This window comes from Ruditapes philippinarum, unplaced genomic scaffold (genome assembly GCF_026571515.1).
Source record: "Ruditapes philippinarum isolate M1 unplaced genomic scaffold, ASM2657151v2 ctg501_1_1_1_1, whole genome shotgun sequence".
Lineage (NCBI taxonomy): Eukaryota > Metazoa > Mollusca > Bivalvia > Venerida > Veneridae > Ruditapes > Ruditapes philippinarum.
This window is the reverse complement of record NW_026854871.1, coordinates 597234-623463: the sequence shown is the minus strand read 5'-3', so window position 1 is coordinate 623463 and position 26230 is coordinate 597234. Positions and strand designations below refer to the sequence as shown.

The following is a 26230-nucleotide window of genomic DNA, read 5'->3' as shown; positions in this document are numbered from 1 at the left end:
TTGTGACAGACGGACAGACAGAAGGACAGTGCACAACTAGACTTGGTACTGATCATTCCTGTAAAGTTTGGATAAAATTGCACCAGTAGTTTATGAGGAGTAGTCCTGACAAACTTTTGTGTATCTGGCAACACACAGAAAAAAACACCTTTTTATCAAAGGGCCATAATTCGGCCAAAAATCATTCAACTGGAAAATGCGTGCAATATGCACAAGGACTTGAGCTACAGATCAATCCTGTAAAGTTTCATTGAAATTGCATTAGTGGTATAAGAGAAGTAGTCCAGACAAACTTTAAAAATAAAAATTATAAAAGGGCCATAACTCTGACAAAAATCATTGAACCGGAAAATGCTGACAATATGCACAACTAGACTTGTTACTGATCATTCCTGTAAAGTTTGGATGAAATTGCACCAGTAGTTTATGAGGAGTAGTCCGGACAAGTTTTGTGACGGACGGATGGACAGACGGACAGACAGACGACGGAGAAGTGATCCCTATATGTCGCCACTACTCCGTAGACACAAAATTCATCCTTGAGAAAAAGTTTAAATAATCACAATTCAACAGAATATTTTTCCTGTTATATATGCCATTTATGACAGTTTTTGCATAATTATCACCATATTTCTATCGCATGACTGACACATTATGGGCTATTTTTGAAAAACTGACCTATTTTAGGTAATTCGTAGACTTAAAGTGCCATTTGAATGGTGTTAATTACTTTATACATTTTTTATTTTTTTTTATGAAAATTAGCATGAATGTGGTGGCATGCTGCTTTAAAATCTTTCTGAAAACTTATTTGTAGTAAACTTGTTTATGAAGTAGTTTTAAGTGTTTATAACATAATATATAACCCACAGGTGGACGTCGCGTGGCCATGACTTACACTATACCCCCGTTCCCCCTCTACAACCCAAAACCCTTAAACATCATCCAAACATCATATTAGTATTGACAAAAATTAATTTTTTATGACTAAAAAATTATAATTTTTTAGTCATAAAATTTTTTTTCATAAGGCCATCCTTAACAAAATGTTAGTTTGCAGTAACCCGACCCAGAATTTTCAAGGTGGGTAGGTATGTCGATTTTTTTTTTTTTTTTATTGAACTGTACTCCCAAATAAACATGGAATTTCAAAATGCTGGACAATATATGCTTTGATAATCTGGTAACAATTAATAAATTGATAACTGAATTCTAATTTAATAAGACCTACATTTTATTTCTTCTATTAACCTTTAAAAGAACGAAAACAAAGCACAAGGCATAATTTTCTGATTCAAAATTTTTTTTTTTATCAAGACCATGAAAACAAATTTTGAGTAGGGGCAAATTTTGTGAGTCTGTCGCGTTACTGCAAACGAACATTTTTTAAAGGATGGCCTAAACTTTATTTTTGTCAATACTTATGATGTTTGGATGATGTTTAAGGGTTTTGGGTTGTAGAGGGGGAACGGGGGTATAGTGTAAGTCATGGCCACGCAACGTTCACCTGTGATATACCCTGCTAAATTTATGTTACAGACTCTCCCTAATTTGAACAAGGAAAATTACTGTCAACTGTTATAACTTTAATTTAAAGCAGCATGCCTCCAAATTAATGCTCATTTTCATGAACATTTTGAAAATGTAATTAAAAGTATAATGTTGTATAGTAACCAAAAGGAAGCAATTTACACATTATCAATGGCACTTACATTGTTACCAACCATTATTACAAAAAGTCATCAAATATGCAAAAATTGACTCCTTACTGCATTAGTAATGCAGTAGAAATAGAGTTATACATAAACAAGAGGGCCATGATGGCCCTAAATCGCTCACCTGACTTATCAAACTCATCCAAACAATTACCTAGACAAGCAATCTGACCAAGTCTCATGATGACAGGTGAGTCAAAAATGTGACCACTACAGACAGTGTTAACAAGGATTATCCATATTTGAGCAGTGCGACCTATTTTTTTACCCGGGTGACACATATTCAAACTTGACCTAGAAATCATCAAAACAAACTTTCAGACCAATTTCCAGGATACTTGGATCAAAACAGTAGCAACTAGAGTGTTAACAAGATTTTTCTATTTTTAGCTCCGTTGACCTAGTTTCACATGCGATTTCGAACTCATCCAAGCAATTACCTAGACAAGCATCCTGACCAAGTTTGATGATAATTGAGTCGAAAATGTGACCACTAGAATGTTAACAAGGTTTTTCCATATTTGGGCGGTGTGACTTAGTTTTTCATCCAAGATGACCCATGTTCGATCTTGACTTAGAAATCATCAAAACAAACTTTCAGACCAATTAACAGAATATTTGGATCACAACAGTAGCCACTAGAGTGTTAACAAGATTTTTCTATTTTTAGCTCCTGTGACCTAGTTTTTCATCTGAGATGTCCCATGTTCGATTTATTCCCAGCAATGACCTAGACAAGTTTCCTGACCAAGTTTGATGACAATTGAGTCAAAATTGTGACCACTAGAGTGTTAACAAGGTTTTTCTATTTTTAGCTCCTGTGACCTAGTTTTTCATCAGAGATGACCCATGTTTGGACTCATCCGAGCTATCACCTAGACAAGCATCTTGATCAAGTTTGATGATGATTGATGCAAAAATTTGACCGCTAGAGTGTTAACAAGGTTTTTCTATTTTTAGCTCTGGTGACCTACTTTTTCATCCGAGATGACCCATGTTCGAACTCATCCAAGCTATCACCTAGACAAGCATCCTGACCAAGTTTGATGATGATTGAGGCAAAATTGTGACCTCTAGAGTGTTAACATGGTTTTTCTATTTTTAGCTCCGGTGACCTACTTTTTCATCCGAGATGACCCATGTTCGAACTCATCCGAGCTTTCACCTAGACAAGCATCTTGACCAAGTTTGATGATGATTGATGCAAAAATGTGACCGCTAGAGTGTTAACAAGGTTTTTCTATTTTTAGCTCCGGTGACCTACTTTTTCATCCGAGATGATCCATGTTCGAACTCATCCGAGCTATCAACTAGATAAGCATCCTGACCAAGTTTGATGATGATTGATGCAAAAATGTGACCGCTAGAGTGTTAACAAGGTTTTTCTATTTTTAGCTCCTGTGACCTACTTTTTCATCCGAGATGACCCATGTTTGAACTCATCCGAGCTATCACATAGACAAGCATCTTGACCAAGTTTGATGATGATTGATGCAAAAATGTGACCGCTAGAATGTTAACAAGGTTTTTCTATTTTTAGCTCTGGTGACCTACTTTTTCATCCGAGATGACCCATGTTCGAACTCATCTGAGCTATCAACTAGATAAGCATCCTGACCAAGTTTGATGATGATTGATGCAAAAATGTGACCGCTAGAGTGTTAACAAGGTTTTTCTATTTTTAGCTCTGGTGACCTACTTTTTCATCCGAGATGACCCATGTTCGAACTCATCCGAGCTATCACCTAGACAAACATCCTGACCAAGTTTGATGATGATTGATGCAAAAATGTGACCTCTAGAGTGTTAATAAGGTTTTTCTATTTTTAGCTCTTGTGACCTAGTTTCTCATCCGAGATGACCCATTTCGAACTCATCCGAGCTATCAACTAAATAAGCATCCTGACCAAGTTTGATGATGATTGAGGCAAAAATGCGACCGCTAGAGTGTTAACAACTAAATGTGAACGGACGACGGACGGACGGACGACGGACAATCATCGATCCTAAAAGCTCACCCTGAGCATGCTCGGATGAGCTAAAAAATTTAACCATTTACCTCTCTAACATGTAAATTATTACTTGAATCTTTCCACTTTTCCTAAAATCTACGTACATTTTCTAAAGTTTGTCTAATTTTATTGTAATATTTTAGTTCATCTGGAGGCATGCTGCTTTAAAGTATTGTCATAGTATCAAATCAAATATTTCCACAGCCTACAGTAAAGTGATGTCACTGAGTCTACAGAGACTTATTCCCTGCGGTCTGGAGACCGCAGGGTATTGGTACGCGTTTAACTTTTGAGGCATGGAAGAACACGTGACCTGTTTTCGGTACATGGAGGAGCATGTGATCTGTAAACCGTACATGATTGGTTAATTGACCTTTTCGAAAACCTAGCTAAATACCGTTTGCCGATACGTTACGGATTTACCTCTAGGGAATTAGTCCTAACTACACCTAATTAAGAACAAAAAACTATTACGTGATATTTCTAATTTTCTATAATTATTTTACCGTTTAGGTTGCAAAAACTTGAATGATGTGTTTGAAAATTATCAATGTTTCTTTAAAATCTATCTCAAATTTTACAAATACTGAAAATCTACAAAATAAAATATTCGTAGTGGCATCTGCCATAATAAATAGAGATATTTTCTGCGTAAACTTGTCTGTTTACTTCATTATTTTTTTGCTCGGAATTATTCATAAAATGGTAGGCCTATTTAATCATTTTCTTAAAAAGAAATAATTGTTTATCTTCGGCCTTCTCCGGTCTTCAACGGTCACCACTTTCCAAAGACCTTCTTCTATATTGATCGATTATTGTTAACTATATTCCTGATAAAAAACGTTTATTTACCCCCCCCCCCCCCCCCCAAAAAAAATGTTGAAAATAGTTAAATGAAATATCTTTATATCATTAAAAATGTTCACGTAGGAAACCATTTTACTTGTAATGACACTTGCCTGGCTCTATTCCATGACGTATCATCACCTTAGTGCAAGAAATGGTTAACTCCAATAAATTTAGAAGGACTTAACCTGTTACTGAACTAAGGTGACAATATGGATTTCTTTCTTGTCTCTATTTGTATTACCCAAAAGATTTTATAAAAGTTATTCTATTTCAGTTCCTGTATAATCATTCAGTAGATATTCATTACAGATTTGCATTAATGATTATAACACATAATGCAATATTCCATTAACAATTCCCAATGGGATATTTCTAGCATTAGCTTCTTAAAAAACTTGTTTACATTAATGACACACAAGTCCACACGAATGTTTACAACTTCTCTTTAATAAATTAGACTAAACAAAATTTCAACACCAACATTATAAGATGCTTTTAAGGAATCTGATATATAGTATGTTAATTTGAAAAATTAAAGAGTATGTTAATTTGAAAAATAGTGCTTCCAAAGGCTATGCAATTGTTAAAATAATATTCCCCTATGTGGCCATTATTTTGCTTAATGACAAAAAAGTACAAATATTATATTCTAAAATGGCCAGCTTTTTTGAAAGTTTCTTGTTTTGAGAGACCACCTTCTTACAAATACCAATCAATATAAAATCAACATAAAAAGTATAAAATAATGACCTTGGTGAACTTGACTGTCGAATAATATAACCTTTTAACCTGTGACTTCTGTCTCCTAATTAAGATAATGGAAATACAGTTATTTCTATTTAATTACTTGTACTACATGTGTGCTAGTGACACTGACATGGAATAGTACTGTTATTTGGCATATTGCTTTTTATCAATAGTAACTGTTTGTTTGTTTGTTTGTTTGTTTCATTTTACGCCTTTTCCCAACAGTATTTCAGTTATATACTAGGCGGGTAGTTTCCTAACGATCGTTCCTGGAGAGTTACACCAGTACTAGACTACCTTCCTCCGCCCTTAACTACCAAAGCATCTCCCGGGGATCAAACCCACACCAGAGAGGTAACTGGATTAGAAGTCATCGACTCTAACCCCTCGATCACGGAGGCAGTCTCAATATAAGTAACTAACATAACAAACTAACATAATTATAGACACACAATTGAATCATGGAAACTTTTTTTGATGTAGATGTTTTTCAAACTATCGTAACCCTTTCTTCATTATTATCATTATGAGTTTCTTTTAATGACTGACAAACCATACAAGAAACGCTACAATTAAATAACCCAAATTCAAATACCCCCTAATACACCCCTTAATTCATTAGTAAATAGTTAGTAAACTATTGAATTTTCCCTCCATCAATACATTTTATAAAGTCAACCAACTGCATTGATTTTTATCTGACATCTATTTGGAAATTAGTCCATTTACAAGTTTTTGTACCTAAAGTGTCATATACACACAGAATTTTGATACTGCTTGTATTAGACAACAATATAATCCTGAATTTTCTGACATTATTAAATTTCATAAAACAATCCAATCAACAATATTCTTTAAAATCATTAGCAATTGATAATGATGAAAAACCATTTCTAACAAGAATTTGTAACAGAGTTACCAACGTCCCCCGCCTCGGGGGAAGTTTTATATGAAGCATAAAATTGTGCAACATTTAATCGTATTTCAAAAGATTGAGGTATGGATTTTAGGACTTTCAGTCCAAAATTATGATCAATGTTAGATCTGCCAATGCAACAATAAATTTATGAAAGAAATACTAGTAAAATGAAACTCTATCATGTTAACCTTTGACCTCTAAGTGTGACCTTGACCTTGGAGGTAGGGGTGCAGGTGTTGTGCATGACATATCGTCTTATTAATATTACTATTTGTGCCAAGAATTTTCAAAATCCCTTGAACTACGTAGAAGTTATAGACGGGACACAAAATAAACCATATAACAGACTCAGTGTTAACCTTTGACCTATAAGAGTGACCTTGACTTTGCTGGTAGGGGTGCAGGTGTTGTACCTGACATATTGTCTTACTATTGTGACTATTTGTGCCTAGTTATTTCAAAAGCCTGAAGAAGTTCTAGATCAGACACAAAATATACCCTAAAACGGACTATGTTAACTTTTGACCTCTAAGTGTGACCTTGAACTTGAAGGTAGGAATGCAGGTGTTGCGCATGAGCAAGTGCGACCTTGACGTCTGGTTGTTGCCCATGACACATCGTCTTATTATAACAAACATTTGTGCCAAGTTATTTCAGATTCCTTTGATAAATGAAAAAGTTATGGACCGGACACAAAATATACCCTGTAAAAGACTATGTTAATCTTTGACCTCCAAGTGTGACCTTGACCTTGGAGGAAGGTGACCGTTTGTTGCGCATGACACATCGTCTCATTATTGTGAGCAATTGTGGCAAGTATTTACAAAATCCCTTCAAAGAGATAGTTATGGACCGGACACGACATATACCATCAAATACACAATGTTGACCTTGAATGAGCAAGCGCGACCTTGACCTTGGAGGTAGGAGTCTGATTGTTGCACATGACACATAGTCTTATAATAACAAACATTTGTGCCAAGTTATTTCAGATTCCTTTGATAAATGACAAAGTTATGGACCGGACACGAAAGTGTGACGGACAGACGGACGGACGGATGGACAGACGGACGGAGCCTATTTCTATATCCCCCTTTTTTCTTTGAAAAGGTGGAGGACAAATAGGTGATGCATGGTTTATAGGTGCTATTATAGTGTGAGATGTTCACAGCAAGCAAACTTAAGCCAAGCTCTAAACACTTAGCTTGTTGGCAGGCACTTATCTACTACCTATGAGTACTGTCACCCTGATCTTGGTCTGTACAGTTTGCTAATTCAGTCAGTTCTTATTTGTAAATTTTATTTAAAAAAATGATTAATGGTTTAATCCAGATAAAAAGACAGACACATTTAAGATATTTAGCTTGGTGTGGGTTGATAAACTAAATGATTTATGTTCTGATATATACTGAAATCCCCTACACACATTATGTTCAGCAGGACTAGTCCTTTATTAAAATCTAAGCCTAAGTCAGAATAAACAAGGTTAGGTAAAAAATATTTTGTTTTCCTTGCGTTTAACAAGGTTGTTTTACCTTTTAAGTTCAGAATCATTATCTGCTATTATATTCAACTGATATGCTCAAAAATGAATATTTTATTACATTTGTAAGTTAATAGTCTAAGATCACCTCATAATAGGCTAATTTACAGGGCAATGAAGAAACTCTTACGATCCTTACAGTGACCTCAATATTCAAGTAAAATTAACGTTAAGATATCACAGAAAGAAAAGAATACAAACCCATGACTGAAAATTTTTGCCACAAATTGCTTCATAAATCCCATACATTCCAATGTAAGGTCATCTGGTTGGCTGTCTAGACTATAATCAGAGCTCCACGATTTTGGCGAACCCATTGAATCTAACCTGCGGGAATGTTCGTACTCGGGCTCTGAAGACTCAACACTTGTCTGGTTATTTAATCCATGTTCATCAAACACTCCTTCAGCTGAATCTACGCTACTTACACTTGGGAAAGATTTTTCACCAGACTTTTCACTTCCAAACTGATTTCTTACATTAACTACTTGCTTAGGATGAAAGTCTTCAAGTTCTGGTTCATCAAATGAAATCAAGTCACCCATTGGTAAGAGAGTTTTACGCTTATTTACAACTACTTCTGGCTCCGGAGTTTTATCTGGTTCCGGTTCTGGCTCAGGTTCAACATAGTCATCAAATAACATTTCGTCTACAGTGCTTGAACGTCTCTTTATGGTTGCAAGAGGGGGAGCTTTTACTCGCTCCTCGGAACTTCTATCTTCTGAAGCATTCCTTTCATACTTTCCCTCCGAGTCACTTGAATGACCACTGAATATATTGGGAGAATTACAAGAACTGGTTCTAGAACTTCTTCTCCCTGTCTTATTAGGATTATAGGGTGGGGGAGGAATTGGAGGTGGAGTTTTCTTCCCTTTCCAACTTGGACCAACTCCAGCCGAAGCTTTTTCCGGTGTTGAGGATGTTTTACTAGGAGAGTAGAGGGGCTCATCAAAACTCATATTAACACCTGATGTATGATAAATCTCTTCATTAACGCTGCTACCACTACTTGCAAAACTCCCTTGCCTTTTACTATACTTGCCCGGCATATGTCCATTTAGATTCCTTTCCACAGCAGACGCTAACTGTTCATTTTCCCGCTCTTTTTGAGATTTCAGCATTGGATTCACTTCTGCTGTAACAACATGTTTCGTCTCAGCTGTCTCATTTTTCTCAGTAGCATTTAATTCCCTTTGGGACTTTTGCGAATAATTAGCATCAGTAAACACTGGACCGTCCGAATCACTCAGACTGCTTCCACTTGAACTTCCCTTCATTAATGATGCAGCAGAAGCACCTACACTTTCTATCTTGTTTGATAAATCATTCATTAATCCATTCTTTTTTGCTAACACAGAACTGAAGAACCTTGATGTTCCCTCGGAAAAGCTTTCCCCACCTGATGATAGTTTCCGACGGAAATCCATATTTGCTTTCGGAGAAAGGCCTCACTTTACAGAAGAACACACTGATTAATTAACTTTTTCTCTCATGACTTTAGACAAATTACGCTGCTCAAAGTGGGCCGATGGATCTATGCCTGAAAATACAGGAGAAAAGAAATCTGTACAATCTTTCTGGAACAAATCCCGTATAAATTAAACCAGGACAGAGAGTTTTAGCAAAGTAATATGTGACTCTGGGAAAACAGGAAAGTGTTGACAGATGATCTGTTGATTGTTGTAGTTATTTTATAAAATGAATGTACTACTTAATTAAATGCATTTTATCTTAATGCTTAATTCTTTACTATGTTATACTACAAAACAAGAAATTTCAGCAGTTCAGTATGTCACAAACAAACTGGAATAATATTATGTTGACAGTTGAAAAATCCTACATTTCTTAACCTAGTCAAAGATGAAAAAAAACAACACTTTGTTAATTTTACACTTGGAGATAGCATTTGGCATACTTTCACCTGCAAAATACAATAAAATAATTAATTTCAGCCAATCATATAAAATCTTTTAATGGCCCATAATGCCCCATATACATTTTTATGCCATCATTTTTATTTCTCAAAAGCTTTTTAAGTTTTGGTGCTCTATTAAAATTTAATAAAAGGTACTCATTGCCCGAATTCCTAAACCATCTTTTGCTTCTGTTGCTTTTTGGCTATTAGCACTATTAATAATGATATAGTATTTGTATGGAAGTCAAAATACTACTTTGTTTACATTTTGCCACTTTTATTACAAATTAATTCTATTCACTATTTTCTTCAGGTGCAAAACATGCCTAAAACCAATATTTAAATGTTATAAAATTCATTCTTGCCCTTTCTTAAGAAGGAAAAATTGTTTCTGCTTTAGCAAAGTTAAAGGAAACAAAAAACTGCTAAAATCACAATTAAAGTAAGCCAAATAACAGTAAATTATCTTCCTTGAAAATTTCACTACGCCCCAATTATTTTTATGTTCCATAGAAACATGCTTTTTTCACAGATCAGGAAACATTGTATTTTCCCTGCTTCCCTTCCAGCCAATATTCTACTTAATTTCCATATTCTGTCAGGATAACTAACGTGGGTTTGTCTAAAAATTACTTTCTCAGACAAATTTTGTGTTGCTTTAATCAGGTTTTGGTGTCAATGGGTCTCACAAACAAAGTCTGAATACTGCATTCAAGAAAAAATTGCAACTTGTCAAAAATAATGTTGGTTAACCAACATGACCTTAACAATTTAGTACTCATTGAAAAACACTGACAACAAGCCCAGTTCATGTAAGTTTTCTGTGAATCGATTGTATATCTTTTATAATAGTCTTAATTGATTTTCTTTTGATAAAACTGTACATTATAAGTTAACACTTTCTTTGGCTGCAACTCACTTTGAGAGAAGTCCCTCTTAGATTTTCTATAATTGTTTCCCAAATGATTCTGACTAAAAGAGATTATGAAAAATCAGAGAATTTTCACACAATTTCTGCAGGTTCTCAGTGTAGCCTAACCTGAGAATTCATATAATTGACTCATTAAATTTCAGAATTCGGCCATTGAAATTTTAAAGCTCTATCCATATTTACAATGAACAGTTCCAAATTCAATGCAGGTAAAGTATTATAATAAAGGTTTGCCTATCTACTTGTTTTCCCTCAACTAAACTAAACTCTAAACTTTTACACTTTTCTAAATAGATAAGACTAAGTACTAGTTGACTGTTTTGATCTTGGCATAATTAATCCACTGATAATTTTTAATTTACTATATTTCAAATTCATGCCCCTAACTGACAGAATAGAACTAGAGCAAATTGCTGAGAAATGATGAGGACGTAACAGCCTGCATGGGCACATTCTTTATCATAATTATGGTAATCAAGTCATTATACCCACCTAATCCTTTTTCAAAATTATTCATTGCTTAAGCTTAAAATCAAAATCAAATCTTTTGTAGCCATATTTATCTAATTTACTCTATTATCTATTATTTGGTGAAAATAAATTATTTTTAATATTAGAGCATCAAAATGTAATCAAATTTCAGAAGGCCAGTATGTCAGTCTTTTTCAACAACTTGGTGTCTCTAAATACATGTACATTGTTTCAAGAACTGTCTGAGGCACAACATTCAAAGAGGTATAACCATCCAAGAAATTTTATCCTCAAAGAAGTATAATCCTCAAAAGGATATAATACTCCAAGAGATAATTATCATCCTCCAAAATGTATAACTTTTTACTCAAAAAGAGGTTACTATTATCCTCTAAGAGGTATTATCCTCTAAAGAGGTATTATCCTCCAAGAGATTTTATCCTCAAAGAGGAATAATACTCAAAGAGGTATAAACCTTTCTAGAGGCATTATCCTTCAACAGCAGGTATAATCCTCTAAGTGGTATAGCCATTCAAGAAGTATCATTTAACTGGTATTATCCTCCAAGAGGTATAATCCTCCAAGAGATATTATCCTCTATAAGGATAAACTTTAAAGAGAAATTATCCTCCAACTGGTATATTCCTCCAAGAGGTATAATCCTCCAAGAGATATTATCCTCTATAAATATAACCTTTAAAGAGAAATTATCCTCCAACTGGTATATTCCTCCAAGAGGTATAATCCTCCAAGAGATATTATCCTCTATAAATATAACCTTTAAAGAGAAATTATCCTCCAACTGGTATTATCCTCCAAGAGGTATAATCCTCCAAGAGATATTATCCTGTATAACTATAACCTTTAAAGAGAAATTATCCTCCAAGTGGTATTATCCTCCAAGAAGTATAATCTTCAAACCTTCCATCTTACAGCAGCCATGTTGTTATGGCTTATTCACATGAAGAATTCAAACATCCAAAGTCGGATACAAACCATGTATTATGAACCATCATTAAGAGGATGAGGTGTGAGCAATCAAAAGTCAGCCACCAGAACCACTGAACTACCTAACATTACACTAATCAAATAGCAGTTACTATCATATGGAGACAATTAGATGTTTTCATTTTCAACATGCTTGTGAAGAAAGTTTTCCCTAGAAATAATTAATGCTTGCTGTTTTTATGATCTTTTGTGAAAGAACTTTTACCAAAATAGGATAAATCAATAGAAATTGTCACAATATCTCACAACAAGTTGATTTTAACTTGATTATTATCACTATAATTAAATCAGCTGTAGTTAACCACAATTCCTAGTTTCCACATGAACTACTGCAGTACAGATTATAAAAACTTCCCACTTAAACTTTCCCATCATTCCCAATACACTGTAATCATTATTAAATCTATTGAGCAATATGTCTCTCTAAAACATTGGTTATTGCCTTAAAGCAAAATAAAAAAAAACAACAAAAAACAACAATAACAAAAAACACCCACTTTCATCCATAACTGAATTAAATCAAATTTGTTCAAGTATGATTCAATCTAGACTCAATAATTGAATCACTTGTGAAGCGCATCGCATACACCAATAGTCAGTAACAACTTCATGAAAATATTTATAAATTATATGTTTGCTCATCATGTACATCCTATACCCACTGTATTTAACACTGTAACATCTTTAACAAATGTAGCAATTATCATTCTAGACATGTTCAAATACTGTTTCAAGTTGTTCTATTCCATATCATCTGACCATTCCCCCCTGGACATTAAACTTTGCCTCCAATTTTTTAAGGCAGACATTTGCCCTTAGATAATCTGTTTTGGAAGGGGAGGATATTTACCCCCTTTACGTCCTTTAAAAGCTTTGACATTTTTACCCCTATTTTATCAATCTAATAATTATAAATATGCCATAAAACGTAAACACTAAGGAAACATTCACTTACAAAAAGAATAAATTTACTAGCTAATTTCCATCATGCTGCATGGTTAAACTTGACAAAATTGTAAATAATTCCATTGTTTGTTATGATTTAGGATATACAAATGTGTTTAAATAATAACTATTGTTAAGTAAAGAAAGTTTTGTAGAACATTTATTAAGCATCACAGAAATTTTCACCATGCTGTGAGGTTGAAATCAGTATTGTACATTCCTGCAGAATCTATGTTAAACAAACCCTATTGTTTTAAAATATGTTTATTGATCTTAGAGGCTATTTTATAATGCAGTTTTCAGTATGCTATTTTTAGTATCACTCATTTGCAGGTTTCCCCTAGCTTGCGGCTATTTCTATCGTCCATTATCACTGTAAATAATCTGTTAAATCTTATAAAGTTATATATCTGCTGCAAAAATTATAGTTTGAATTTTGGAATAGAAAAAATCCAAAATATCTGTATGAACGAAATTTGTAAGGTAAGAATTTGACTTCAAAGCAAATGAAACATATGAAAAATATGATGACTGCTAAATGATTAAACTTCTTCTTATTAAAGTGACATTATGCTCATATTTTCATAGTCACGTTGAGCTGAATTGACTTTTTATTTCCATAGATTGTTTGTTAAAACGGTGTTTTACCAACAGTTTATATTGAAAACTGTTTAGGATGAATTTAGAAATATGCCTTAAATATAAAAAGACTGTCCCACTCTTTTTACAAACTAAACATTTTAGGTAAGTTCCTATTGATATTTACGGAAATTCCATTTGATTTGGGGGTTATCTATTGTTTATGTGATGAAAATTATTAAATTTAATGGAATTATGGCAATAAAAAAACTAATTTTGACTTTCACCTGTTCACTCACTTTATGCCCTTGAATGGGCATAATGTCACTTTAAACATAGCAACATAATATCTGATCTGGAATTTTTTTTCTTTTTAAGTACAGTATTAACTTGTGTTCTGCAAAATTACTAAAAACCATTTAATTTTACTGTTAATTAATTTTATAAAAGTATTTCATTAGAAAATTATAGCTTTATACACTTCAAATTTATTAAATACTAGTATTATATTAAATTTGAGTGGCAAAAAAGAAGAAATAACCATAGGACATAGATGCCATGCCATTCTGATGTTTTGTAACAAAAATTCCTTTACAAACATTGGTGCATATCATTAAATAAGAGTTACATTTCCTGGAGTTACATATGCTAGTTTTTTTTCTTCATCAGGGGAAAAACCTACGTTAATCTCAAATGAATCTGCCACACATTTATAATAATCAAGGTGTGTAAATTCATAATTATGTTGACCAATTTTCTTACAATTTCTTGAGTCCAGCATTATACCTTACAAGTTACACCAACACAAGCACAAAAATGTATCTATTTTCATAATCAGGGGCCATTACTCTGCTGGTCATGAACAAAATACCAAATTGTGTAATTCACTCTAAACAGTTTGAATGACTTGTTACATGCCAAAACGACATACCCAAAGGGAATTAACAAGATACTTTATGTAAAATTGTGCAGGTCTTTATCAATAAATAGGTGTTGATTGGATCATCAGTGATTTTAGTGGAGACATTAAATTCATATGTATTGAATCAAGCGTCTGACTGATAAATTTTAGCTTGTATCAAGAAAAATTAATTATCACTAATCCCCATTGATTTGGTATTATGTATAAACATTTAATTGTCATTGCATCTATTACTTTGTAATCATGTGGGATTAGCATTTTAATTTGTTTAATGAAACTTGCCCACTACCATCTCAAATTATACTGACATAACATTGATGAAAAAAAGACACTTTGTGCAAGCATAATGGTTATGACTGCTTCTTAAACATTATATTATTTAACTAACCTAAACTTTAAAATAGGAACAGTGTTGTACTGACTTTAGCATATCCCTCTACAGTCCATTATTTATTAAGACTGAATGATAACGCCTACTTAAAGATCAGACAATGTCTATTTATAACCTTGACAATGTCTAATTAAGGCTCTGACAACGTCTAATTAAGGCTCTGACAACGTCTACTTAAAGCTCAGACAATGACTACTTGATGCTCAGACAATGTCTACTTGATGCTCAGACAATGTCTACTTTAAGCTCAGACAATGTCTACTTGAAGCTCAAACAATGTCTACTTGATGCTCAGACAATGTCTACTTGAAGCTCAGACAATGTCTACTTGAAGCTCAGACAATGTCTACCTGAAGCTCAGACAATGTCTACTTGAAGCTCAGACAATGCCTACTTGAAGCTCATACAATGTCTACTTGAAGCTCAGATAATGCCTACTTGAAGCTCATACAATGTTAACTTGAAGCTCAGACAATGCCTACTAGAAGCTCAGACAATGGCTACTTGAAGCACATACAATGTCTACTTGAAGCTCAATGCAGACAATGTCTACTTGAAGCTCAAACAATGTCTACTTTAAGCTCAGACAATGTCTACTTGAAGCTCAAACAATGTCTACTTGAAGCTCAGACAATGTCTACTTGAAGCTCAGACAATGTCTACTTGAAGCTCAGACAATGTCTACCTGAAGCTCAGACAATGTCTACTTGAAGCTCAGACAATGTCTACTTGAAGCTAAGACAATGTTTTCTTAAAGTTCAGACAATTCCTACTTGAAGCTCAGACAATGTCTACTTGAAGCTCAGACAATGTCTACTTGAAGCTCAGACAATGCCTACTTGAAGCTCAGACAATGCCTACTTGAAGCTCAGACAATGTCTACTTAAAGCTCAGACAATGTCTACTTTAAGCTAAGACAATGTCTACTTGAAGCTCAGACAATGTCTACTTGAAGCTCAGACAATGTCTACTTGAAGCTCAAACAATGCCTTGGTGAAGCTTTGACAATGTCTACTTGAAGCTCAGACAATGCCTACTTGAAGCTCACACAATGTCTACTTGAAGCTCTGACAAAGCATACTTGAAGCTCAGACAATGTCCACTTTGAAGCTCAGACAATGTCCACTACAAGCTCAGTCGTTGCCTACTTGAAGCTCAGACAATGTATACTTAAAGCTCAGACAATGTCCACTTGTAGCTCAGACAATGTCCACTACAAGCTCAGTCAATGCCTTTGTGAAGCTCTGACAATGTCTACTTGAAGCTCAAACAATGCCTTCATGAAGCTCTGACAATGTCTACTTGAAACTCGGACAATGCCTACTAGAAGCTCAGAAAATGTCTACTTACAGGGACTCCACTAAGGTTTTTTGACATGATAGGACTGAAAATATTTCTTTCCAGATAAATATTCTATTTGATGTAGGTTTAGACCACTAATCTTTGTGCAAAATTTCAGATCATTCGCGCAATTTGTTTTTCCAGAATAATAATTCAAATTGTGAAAACATGACTCAAAATGAAAAGCGTTTAAACGCTTTTCACTCAAATTGGGCTAAGAGAAGCATAAAAATACGATTTTCATTTTATTTCAAAGTATATTTCTTAACTATCTTTGCATATATTTTTGTTTAAAGTGCCACAGCTCATTTATGAAAGAATTTCAAATGTTATGTTTTTAGGCTTTTAAACTTCAGTGGAGTCCCTTTAAAGCTCTATCAATGCCTATTTGAAGCTCAGACAATGCCTACTTGAAGCTCCGACAATGCCTGCTTAAAGCTCAAACAATGTCTTCTTGAAGCTCAGACGATGCCTTCTTGAAGCTCTGACAATGTCTACTTGAAGCTCAGACAATGCCTACTTTAAGCACAGACAATGCCTACTTTAAGCTCAGACAATGCCTACATAAAGCTCAGACAATGCCTACTTTAAGCTCAGACAATGCCTACTTTAAGCTCAGACAATGCCTACTTGAAGCTCAGACAATGCCTACTTAAAGCTCAGAACTTAGACAATACCTACTTATGCTCAGCGATGTCTACTTGAAGCTCAAACAATGCCTACTTAAAGCTCAGACAATGCCTTCTTGAAGCTCAGACAATGCCTACTTAAAACTCAAACAATGCCTTCTTGAAGCATTGACAATGTCTACTTGAAGCTCTGACAATGTCTACTTGAAGCTTAAACAATGCCTTCTTGAAGCTCTGACAATGCCTACTTGAAGCTCAGACAATGCCTACTTGAAACTCAAACAATGCCTTTTTGAAGCTCTGACAATGTCTACTTTGAAGCTCTGACAATGCCTACTTAAAGCTCTGAGACAATGCCTACTTTAAGCTCAGACAATGCCTTCTTGAAGCTCAGACAATGCCTACTTGAAACTCAAACAATGCCTTTTTGAAGCTCTGACAATGTCTACTTGAAGCTCTGACAATGCCTACTTAAAGCTCTGAGACAATGCCTACTTTAAGCTCAGACAATGCCTACTTATAACTCAGACAATGCCTACTTATAACTCAAACAATGCCTTTTTGAAGCTCTGACAATGCCTACTTTAAGCTCAGACAATGCCTTCTTGAAGCTCAGACAATGCCTACTTGAAACTCAAACAATGCCTTTTTGAAGCTCTGACAATGTCTACTTGAAGCTCTGACAATACCTACTTAAAGTTCAGACAATGCCTACTTTATAAGCTCAGACAATGCCTACTTATAGCTCAGACAATGCCTACTTAAAGTTCAGACAATGCCTACTTTATAAGCTCAGACAATGCCTACTTATAGCTCAGACAATACCTACTTTAAGCTCAGACAATGCCTACTTATAGCTCAGACAATGCCTACTTGAAGCTCTGACAATCCTACTTAAAGTTCAGACAATGCCTACTTTATAAGCTCAGACAATGCCTACTTATAGCTCAGACAATGCCTACTTTAAGCTCAGACAATGTCTACTTGAAGCTCTGACAATACCTACTTTAAGCTCAGACAATGTCTACTTGAAGCTCTGACAATACCTACTTTAAGCTCAGACAATGTCTACTTGAAGCTCTGACAATACCTACTTAAAGTTCAGACAATGCCTACTTTAAGCTCAGACAATGCCTACTTTAAGCTCAGACAATGTCTACTTGAAGCTTTGACAATACCTACTTTAAGCTCAGACAATGTCTACTTGAAGCTCTGACAATACCTACTTAAAGCTCTGACAATGCCTACTTAAAGCTCTGAGACAATGCCTACTTTAAGCTAAGACAATTCCTACTTTTAGCTCAGACAATGCCTACTTATAGTTCAGATAATGCCTACTTTATAAGCTCAGACAATGCCTACTTATAGCTCTGACAATGCCTACTTAAAGCTCTGACAATGCCTACTTATAGCTCAGACAATGCCTACTTATAGCTCAGACAATGCCTACTTTATTAGCTCAGACAATGCCTACTTTAAGCTCAGACAATACCTACTTTAAGCTAAGACAATTCCTACTTTTAGCTCAGACAATGCCTACTTATAGTTCAGATAATGCCTACTTTATAAGCTCAGACAATGCCTACTTATAGCTCTGACAATGCCTACTTAAAGCTCTGACAATGCCTACTTATAGCTCAGACAATGCCTACTTATAGCTCAGACAATGCCTACTTTATTAGCTCAGACAATGCCTACTTTAAGCTCAGACAATACCTACTTTAAGCTAAGACAATTCCTACTTTTAGCTCAGACAATGCCTACTTATAGTTCAGACAAGGCCTACTTTATAAGCTCAGACAATGCCTACTTTAAGCTCAGACAATGCCTACTTGAAGCTCAGACAATGTCTACTTGAAGCTCTGGCAATACCTACTTAAAGTTCAGACAATGCCTACTTTATAAGCTCAGACAATGCCTACTTATAGCTCAGACAATGCCTACTTAAAGTTCAGACAATGCCTACTTTATAAGCTCAGACAATACCTACTTTAAGCTCAGACAATGCCTACTTTAAGCTCAGACAATGCCTACTTTAAGCTCAGACAATACCTACTTTAAGCTAAGACAATTCCTACTTTTAGCTCAGACAATGCCTACTTATAGTTCAGACAAGGCCTACTTTATAAGCTCAGACAATGCCTACTTATAGCTCTGACAATGCCTACTTAAAGCTCTGACAATGCCTACTTATAGCTCAGACAATGCCTACTTATAGCTCAGACAATGCCTACTTTATTAGCTCAGACAATGCCTACTTTAAGCTCAGACAATACCTACTTTAAGCTAAGACAATTCCTACTTTTAGCTCAGACAATGCCTACTTATAGTTCAGATAATGCCTACTTTATAAGCTCAGACAATGCCTACTTATAGCTCTGACAATGCCTACTTAAAGCTCTGACAATGCCTACTTATAGCTCAGACAATGCCTACTTATAGCTCAGACAATGCCTACTTTATTAGCTCAGACAATGCCTACTTTAAGCTCAGACAATACCTACTTTAAGCTAAGACAATTCCTACTTTTAGCTCAGACAATGCCTACTTATAGTTCAGACAAGGCCTACTTTATAAGCTCAGACAATGCCTACTTTAAGCTCAGACAATGCCTACTTGAAGCTCAGACAATGTCTACTTGAAGCTCTGACAATACCTACTTAAAGTTCAGACAATGCCTACTTTATAAGCTCAGACAATGCCTACTTATAGCTCAGACAATGCCTACTTAAAGTTCAGACAATGCCTACTTTATAAGCTCAGACAATGCCTACTTCTAGCTCAGACAATACCTACTTTAAGCTCAGACAATGCCTACTTTAAGCTCAGACAATGCCTACTTTAAGCTCAGACAATACCTACTTTAAGCTAAGACAATTCCTACTTTTAGCTCAGACAATGCCTACTTATAGTTCAGACAAGGCCTACTTTATAAGCTCAGACAATGCCTACTTTAAGCTCAGACAATGCCTACTTGAAGCTCAGACAATGTCTACTTGAAGCTCTGACAATACCTACTTAAAGTTCAGACAATGCCTACTTTATAAGCTCAGACAATGCCTACTTATAGCTCAGACAATGCCTACTTAAAGTTCAGACAATGCCTACTTTATAAGCTCAGACAATGTCTACTTGAAGCTCTGACAATACCTACTTAAAGTTCAGACAATGCCTACTTTATAAGCTCAGACAATGCCTACTTATAGCTCAGACAATGCCTACTTAAAGTTCAGACAATGCCTACTTTATAAGCTCAGACAATGCCTACTTATAGCTCAGACAATACCTACTTTAAGCTCAGACAATGCCTACTTTAAGCTCAGACAATGCCTACTTGAAGCTCTGACAATACCTACTTAAAGTTCAGACAATGCCTACTTTATAAGCTCAGACAATGCCTACTTATAGCTCAGACAATACCTACTTTAAGCTCAGACAATGTCTACTTGAAGCTCTGACAATACCTACTTTAAGCTCAGACAATGTCTACTTGAAGCTCTGACAATACCTACTTTAAGCTCAGACAATGTCTACTTGAAGCTCTGACAATACCTACTTAAAGTTCAGACAATGCCTACTTTAAGCTCAGACAATGCCTACTTTAAGCTCAGACAATGCCTACTTTAAGCTCAGACAATGTCTACTTAAAGCTCTTACAATGTTTTCTTAAAGCTAAGAAAATGTCTACCTGAAGCTCATACAATGTTCTCTTGAGATTGCAAATATTACACAAACATATGAAAAGTAACAATTCTATTTTCATATACATTTTTTTGGACAGTGTTAAACAAAGAAATTACTTTGAAAGACAACAAATTTCTCATCACTCTTGTTAAAGTAATCCAAAAATAGTTCATAGCATATAAAACTTTTAAGGTGTAAGAATTTAAATAAGCTCTGTGAATTAAATATCAACTATAAAATGCACTCATTACCTAAAAATAACTTTGTTATAAACTTACTTCAGGGTTAATAAATCTAGCAGTAAATGATTTCATCTAATGATAACAATTTGATTTAAATGTTTAAAATTAACCTTTAATTACTACTCATTATTTAGTGATAAAATGAAAGACCTGGGGCTTCAGTAATAGATGCACATGCCAGGTTAGATAGTCTGACAATGCTTTTAAACATCAGTCTCAATAAACAATTCCAAATACAAAGCACTAATGACAGGACTTATAATTCAACATATTTTAAATTAACAGTGCTAACTGTGTTCATACAACGAAAATTTAAAGAGACATACAATATTACTTGCATAAACAAACAAAAAAAGAGTATAATGAAACACATACAATTATTCAACCTAGAAATCTGTACCTTACAGTGACAGCAGTTTCAGAAACATATTAATCCCTTAAGGTTATGATTCATTATCATTTTCCTCTATCTACTCCACAATTGACACAAAATATCATTTATTATTTCCCTACTGATATACACATTAAAACTAGTCGCAATTATTATGAAGCCAATTCACTAAAGCCTGTATATAGTATATTTAATATTTCTCCATATTTATAATATATTACTAACAGGTACCAGTCATCATGCCCTGATATTCTGAGTCATTTACATCATTTACAATAACATCGAAATGTGATAATAGTAAAGTCTAATATATTTACAAGACAAGAGCGATCAGTAATCACATGTGTCGCCTCATGATGGCCAATTTCATGTTGGGACAAAGTTTGTGACAGACGGACAGACAGACGGACAGTGCACAACTAGACTTGGTACTGATCATTCCTGTAAAGTTTGGATAAAATTGCACCAGTGGTTTATGAGGAGTAGTCCGGACAAGCTTTTGCGTATCTGGCAACACACAGAAAAAACACCTTTTTATCAAAGGGCCATAACTCGGCCGAAAATCATTCAACCGGAAAACCCGTGCAATATGGGCAAGGACTTGAGCTACAGATCAATCCTGTAAAGTTTCATTGAAATTGCTTTAGTGGTATAAGAGAAGTTAAGTCCGGACAAACTTTAAAAATAAAAATTATTAAAGGGCCATAACTCTGACAAAAATCATTGAACCGGAAAATGCTGATAATATGCATAACGACCCTTGGTACTGATCATTCCTGTAAAGTTTAGATGAAATTGCACCAGTAGTTTATGAGGAATAGTCCGGACAAACTTTTGTGTATCTGGCAACATACAGAAAAATACACCTTTTTTATCAAAGGGCCAAAACTCGGCAAAAAATCATTCAACCGAAAAACCCGTGCAATATGCGCAAGGACTTGAGCTACAGATCAATCCTGTAAAGTTTCATTGAAATTGCTTTAGTGGTATAAGAGAAGTAGTCCGGACAAACTTTAAAATTAAAAATTATTAAAGGGCCATAACTCTGCCAAAAATCATTGAACCGGAAAATGCTGACAATATGAACAACTAGACTTGGTACTGATCATTCCTGTAAAGTTTGGATGAAATTGCACCAGTAGTTTATGAGGAGTAGTCCGGACAAGTTTTGTCACGGACAGATCTCGACAGACAGACAGACGGACGTACTTAGCAGACGTGTTTGTGGGGTTATTCCTTTGATCTCTTAACCCCACAAGAGCAAATTTTTTTAACCCCATAAGAGCATTTTTAACCACATAATACATGTCTCTACGGAATGAACCCCATACAGAGTGCCTGTACATAAACCTAAACCTCATAATGTAGCTCTCCTCTGCTCGGACAGACGGACAGACAGACGACGGAGAAGTGATCCCTATATGTCGCCACTACTCCGTAGAGGCGACACAAAAAAGAACAAAATCACTAAATACACTATTCACACATTAGCAAACAAATCTCCTTGACTATATAAGCCATTATCACATTATCAAAGCATTAAAACTTCAGAAGTATTCAATTCTTGTATAATTTCTGAATTTACATTACCTTCTATTGTAATTTAACATCTGAAACCAATTAAAATCCCAAGTTTACAAATTTAAATTTAAGAAAACTAACACAGAATATCATAAATAAATAACTTCAATTGAATTAGCACCATTTCAATCCTGGGCACAAACATTCATAAGAGTCTTGTGTAGTGGGTTTGAGAGTTTTCATATCGAGGAATTGTATTATGGGAAAAATTCCAATATGAGGATCCAAGCAAGATTCTCCCGTCCCCAAACGAGACGGAGCCAAATCATTGTAGAAATTGATTGTCAATAAATCAATACGGCTATATAACCTCAGCATGGCGGAACAACTTCCAGATACCTCTTTAATACTAACCATCTTTAGTATTAATAGGAAAATCTTTAAGTGAATTTAAGCAGAAAAGGAGTTTTAACATCATTACCATAGCACGTCTAATATACATTATAAGATATAATGGTGGTGGGTGTATAAAATCAATGAAATCTTTCAGTATACAAGTTGAGTTGATAGGGTGATAGAATAATTATTGTATTTATGGAATTGATATATTTTGTGGTCCTGTATCCCTGCCACGCAGACTGTTTGTTCTCGTGTATTTATTTGCTCACTTCAAATAACTATTGACCAGAATCATGCTAATGATTTGTTTATAGCACCAGATCAATGATTTCTTCTATTTCTATCTTTATCATCAAATGATAAAAGTATATACAGGATGCTTGCTGATGTCATTCTTATTTCTGCAGTCCCTCCGACTTATGTAAATATACGATAAGAATAAAACAAAAACACAGAACAAATTCTTCTTATTTTAATAATTGTATCAAGAGGGAAGTGTTAAAATTTTATTATCTAAAATTGAAAATTAATCAACTTTATCAGTATTTAGACAATCACAATGATTACAGTTATGGGAAAGAAACTAACATATGTTTTCATAATGCATATTTTACTGTGGAAGGAAAAAATACCACTATTTCATTTTATTAAACAGTTTGAGTATTGTTGAGAGAAAAAAAGTTCTTTAAATTTTAAAAAGTTCTATAAATTTTTAAAGTACAAACAATTTCATTGGTTATCTTGGGTTTGTTATATATCTTAGGGCTCAATAGACTAAAATACTCCGGAGTTAAGAGTATTTGGGTTTTTCCAAGCTAATCTGTGAGTACAAACGAACTATATTTATAATTTACAGTTACAGTTTCGAAATTAAGCACAACAGGTTGACTAATCTATGGACCTTTCCAGTGTTTACAGTTTTATGTAAATTGGCTAAATTGTTATCCAATGGCTACACTGAGATTATACATAGTCACTGGTTCACAAAAGAACACATGGTTATGTTTGTGATACTGTTTGTGAGCAGTTGACCTAGCAATGAATAGAAAAGGTGTGGCTAAATGTTCCGCTACGAAATACCGGAAAGGTCCATTATGACAGATAGTGAACTGTGAAGCTGTAACAGTAAAAGTTTGTTTGTACTGGAATAATGATGTGATCCTGGTGGGATCATAAATGAGAACCTAGTCTATAGGAGTGGGATAAGATCCTGGACAATTTTTCAACCCTCATTACCACTGGGATTCCAAATCATATTTTAATAGATGTCAACAGAGTGCATATAACTATACCATTATGTAGGTACAATATGTATGTTACATATACAGTGAGCCCTAATTTCGTGATCTACTTAAATGTATAGTCCTATAATTTATTTCTTTCTAACCCCCCATCCCATCAATGCTATATGAGCTAGAACAAGTTTACTACAATCCATTTAATTTAACTGGCCCAAATTTTATTAGAAATAGACCATCTGATAATAATATCATCACTGTATCAGGGAAATTGACCATTTATACACTTTGAAGAATAATGCAGAATTAAATTATTGTTAAGATCATCAGATTCTATAGGGATTAATAAGAAAAACGTCTTCCTTAAATTGACAGACAAAAATGACTCCTTATTCAGAGGACAATAGAGAAAATGTCCAAGTTTATCGTGTCATAATAATTGCTACATAACAGACGACATTTACACCAGAAATTATTATAATTATATCTGTCTGGGGACTATTTTGTCTCACTCAGAAAACATCATTAATAATCAGCATCATTATCTCAACAGGAACTAAATCTCTTTAATGTTACAGCTTTTAAAGTATTAAGTCAAAGTATAATTTAAAATAGCTGCCCTGTAAAAGCTTTGATCACACAATATTGTATTGATTATACAAAGATCTTTTACTTAAACAAATTCCGTGTGCCATTAACTCACAAATAAAATTTTTAATTTTGTAAATAAAATCATGTAAATGAGTGCATGGACTGAACCTGATCAATTAATGTAAAAGCTCGCTTAATTATAGGTTATAAACTGAGAGACACCTGGTACTTTCTGTGTAAATCAAACAAAAATTTACAAGAAAAAAAAACAAAACACGTTCACAATTACTGCAATTCACATTTTACTTAACTTTTGTTTGATTTTATTAACCTGTCAATTTGCATACTAATTAAACATATGGTCAATGCACCTTCGATAGCTTTTTGGTAAGTTCCATGAACATGTGATTTAATTCAATTTGTATATATGAAATAATTATTATGATCTTTATAGTGCAGTAGGGTTAATTTCTGTTTAATAATTTCAAATGTCAGGAGAAGGTACATAAATTTTTAATAGTTGTAAGATCGTGAACGCATACATGTTTTTTTTTTCTTATTTATATTTTCAACATTATTAAAGCTATGATTGTTTTTTTTATATTGATGATTGTTTTGGATTAATACATTGTATGTTTTGCACTTATTTTGGTAAAGCCTACACTCTTTTAAACAAAATAATATGGTTTGAAGAATTAATATTTACATTTCATTTGGATTAAATTCAATAGCTGTGTCATTTCAATGCTGTAAAACATAAAATACAAATAAGACAATGTGGTCAAGTCAAACAGGAAGTTATTAACATTTTCATGAAGGCATCATGGGAAATGGGCAGAAGTATTGTCAAAGTCAATATTGAAGCAGATTAACTGCCATCTAATGCTTGCCCTTCTTTTCTTGCCCTTCGTTTCTAATAATATTCTGAGTGATTAATATAGGAAAAGAAACTGATGTCAGAACTCTCTGGCTGAAAAGAAGAGGTCCTGAGTTTCAAGTCTTGCACAATTCTGAATTTAAACATGGAGCAGCATTCTAGACAATTTGACATATCACTAAAGAGTTTTTGTTGTTTGCTCTCTATAAATGTCATACTGGGTAATCTAAATCATTAGATGCTTTGGCTGGTATGACATTAGTATACTATTAGATCTTTGTCAAAACTGGGTCAATGTCAATAATGGTGCTGCTATGATACTCACAGTAATAAACTGTTAAGTTAAACTATAATATAAAGTAAAACTCTG

The 26230-nt window shown here is 34.2% G+C and overlaps 1 protein-coding gene across 4 annotated transcripts in view; it reads right to left on the bottom strand.

The window, feature by feature from the left end:
• The window catches only part of LOC132741382 (uncharacterized), a 98406-nt gene that overhangs the window by 51765 nt on the left and 20411 nt on the right, over positions 1–26230 (bottom strand). For 3 of the 4 annotated variants that reach the window (XM_060729538.1, XM_060729535.1, XM_060729537.1), the window contains exon 2: positions 7987–9325. In XM_060729538.1, the coding sequence (XP_060585521.1) occupies positions 7987–9212 (1226 nt within the window). In that variant the 5' untranslated portion in view covers positions 9213–9325. Of the gene's footprint in view, positions 1–7986; positions 9326–22824; positions 22983–26230 lie in introns of those variants that run through there. The other variant, XM_060729536.1, reaches the window with a different exon arrangement.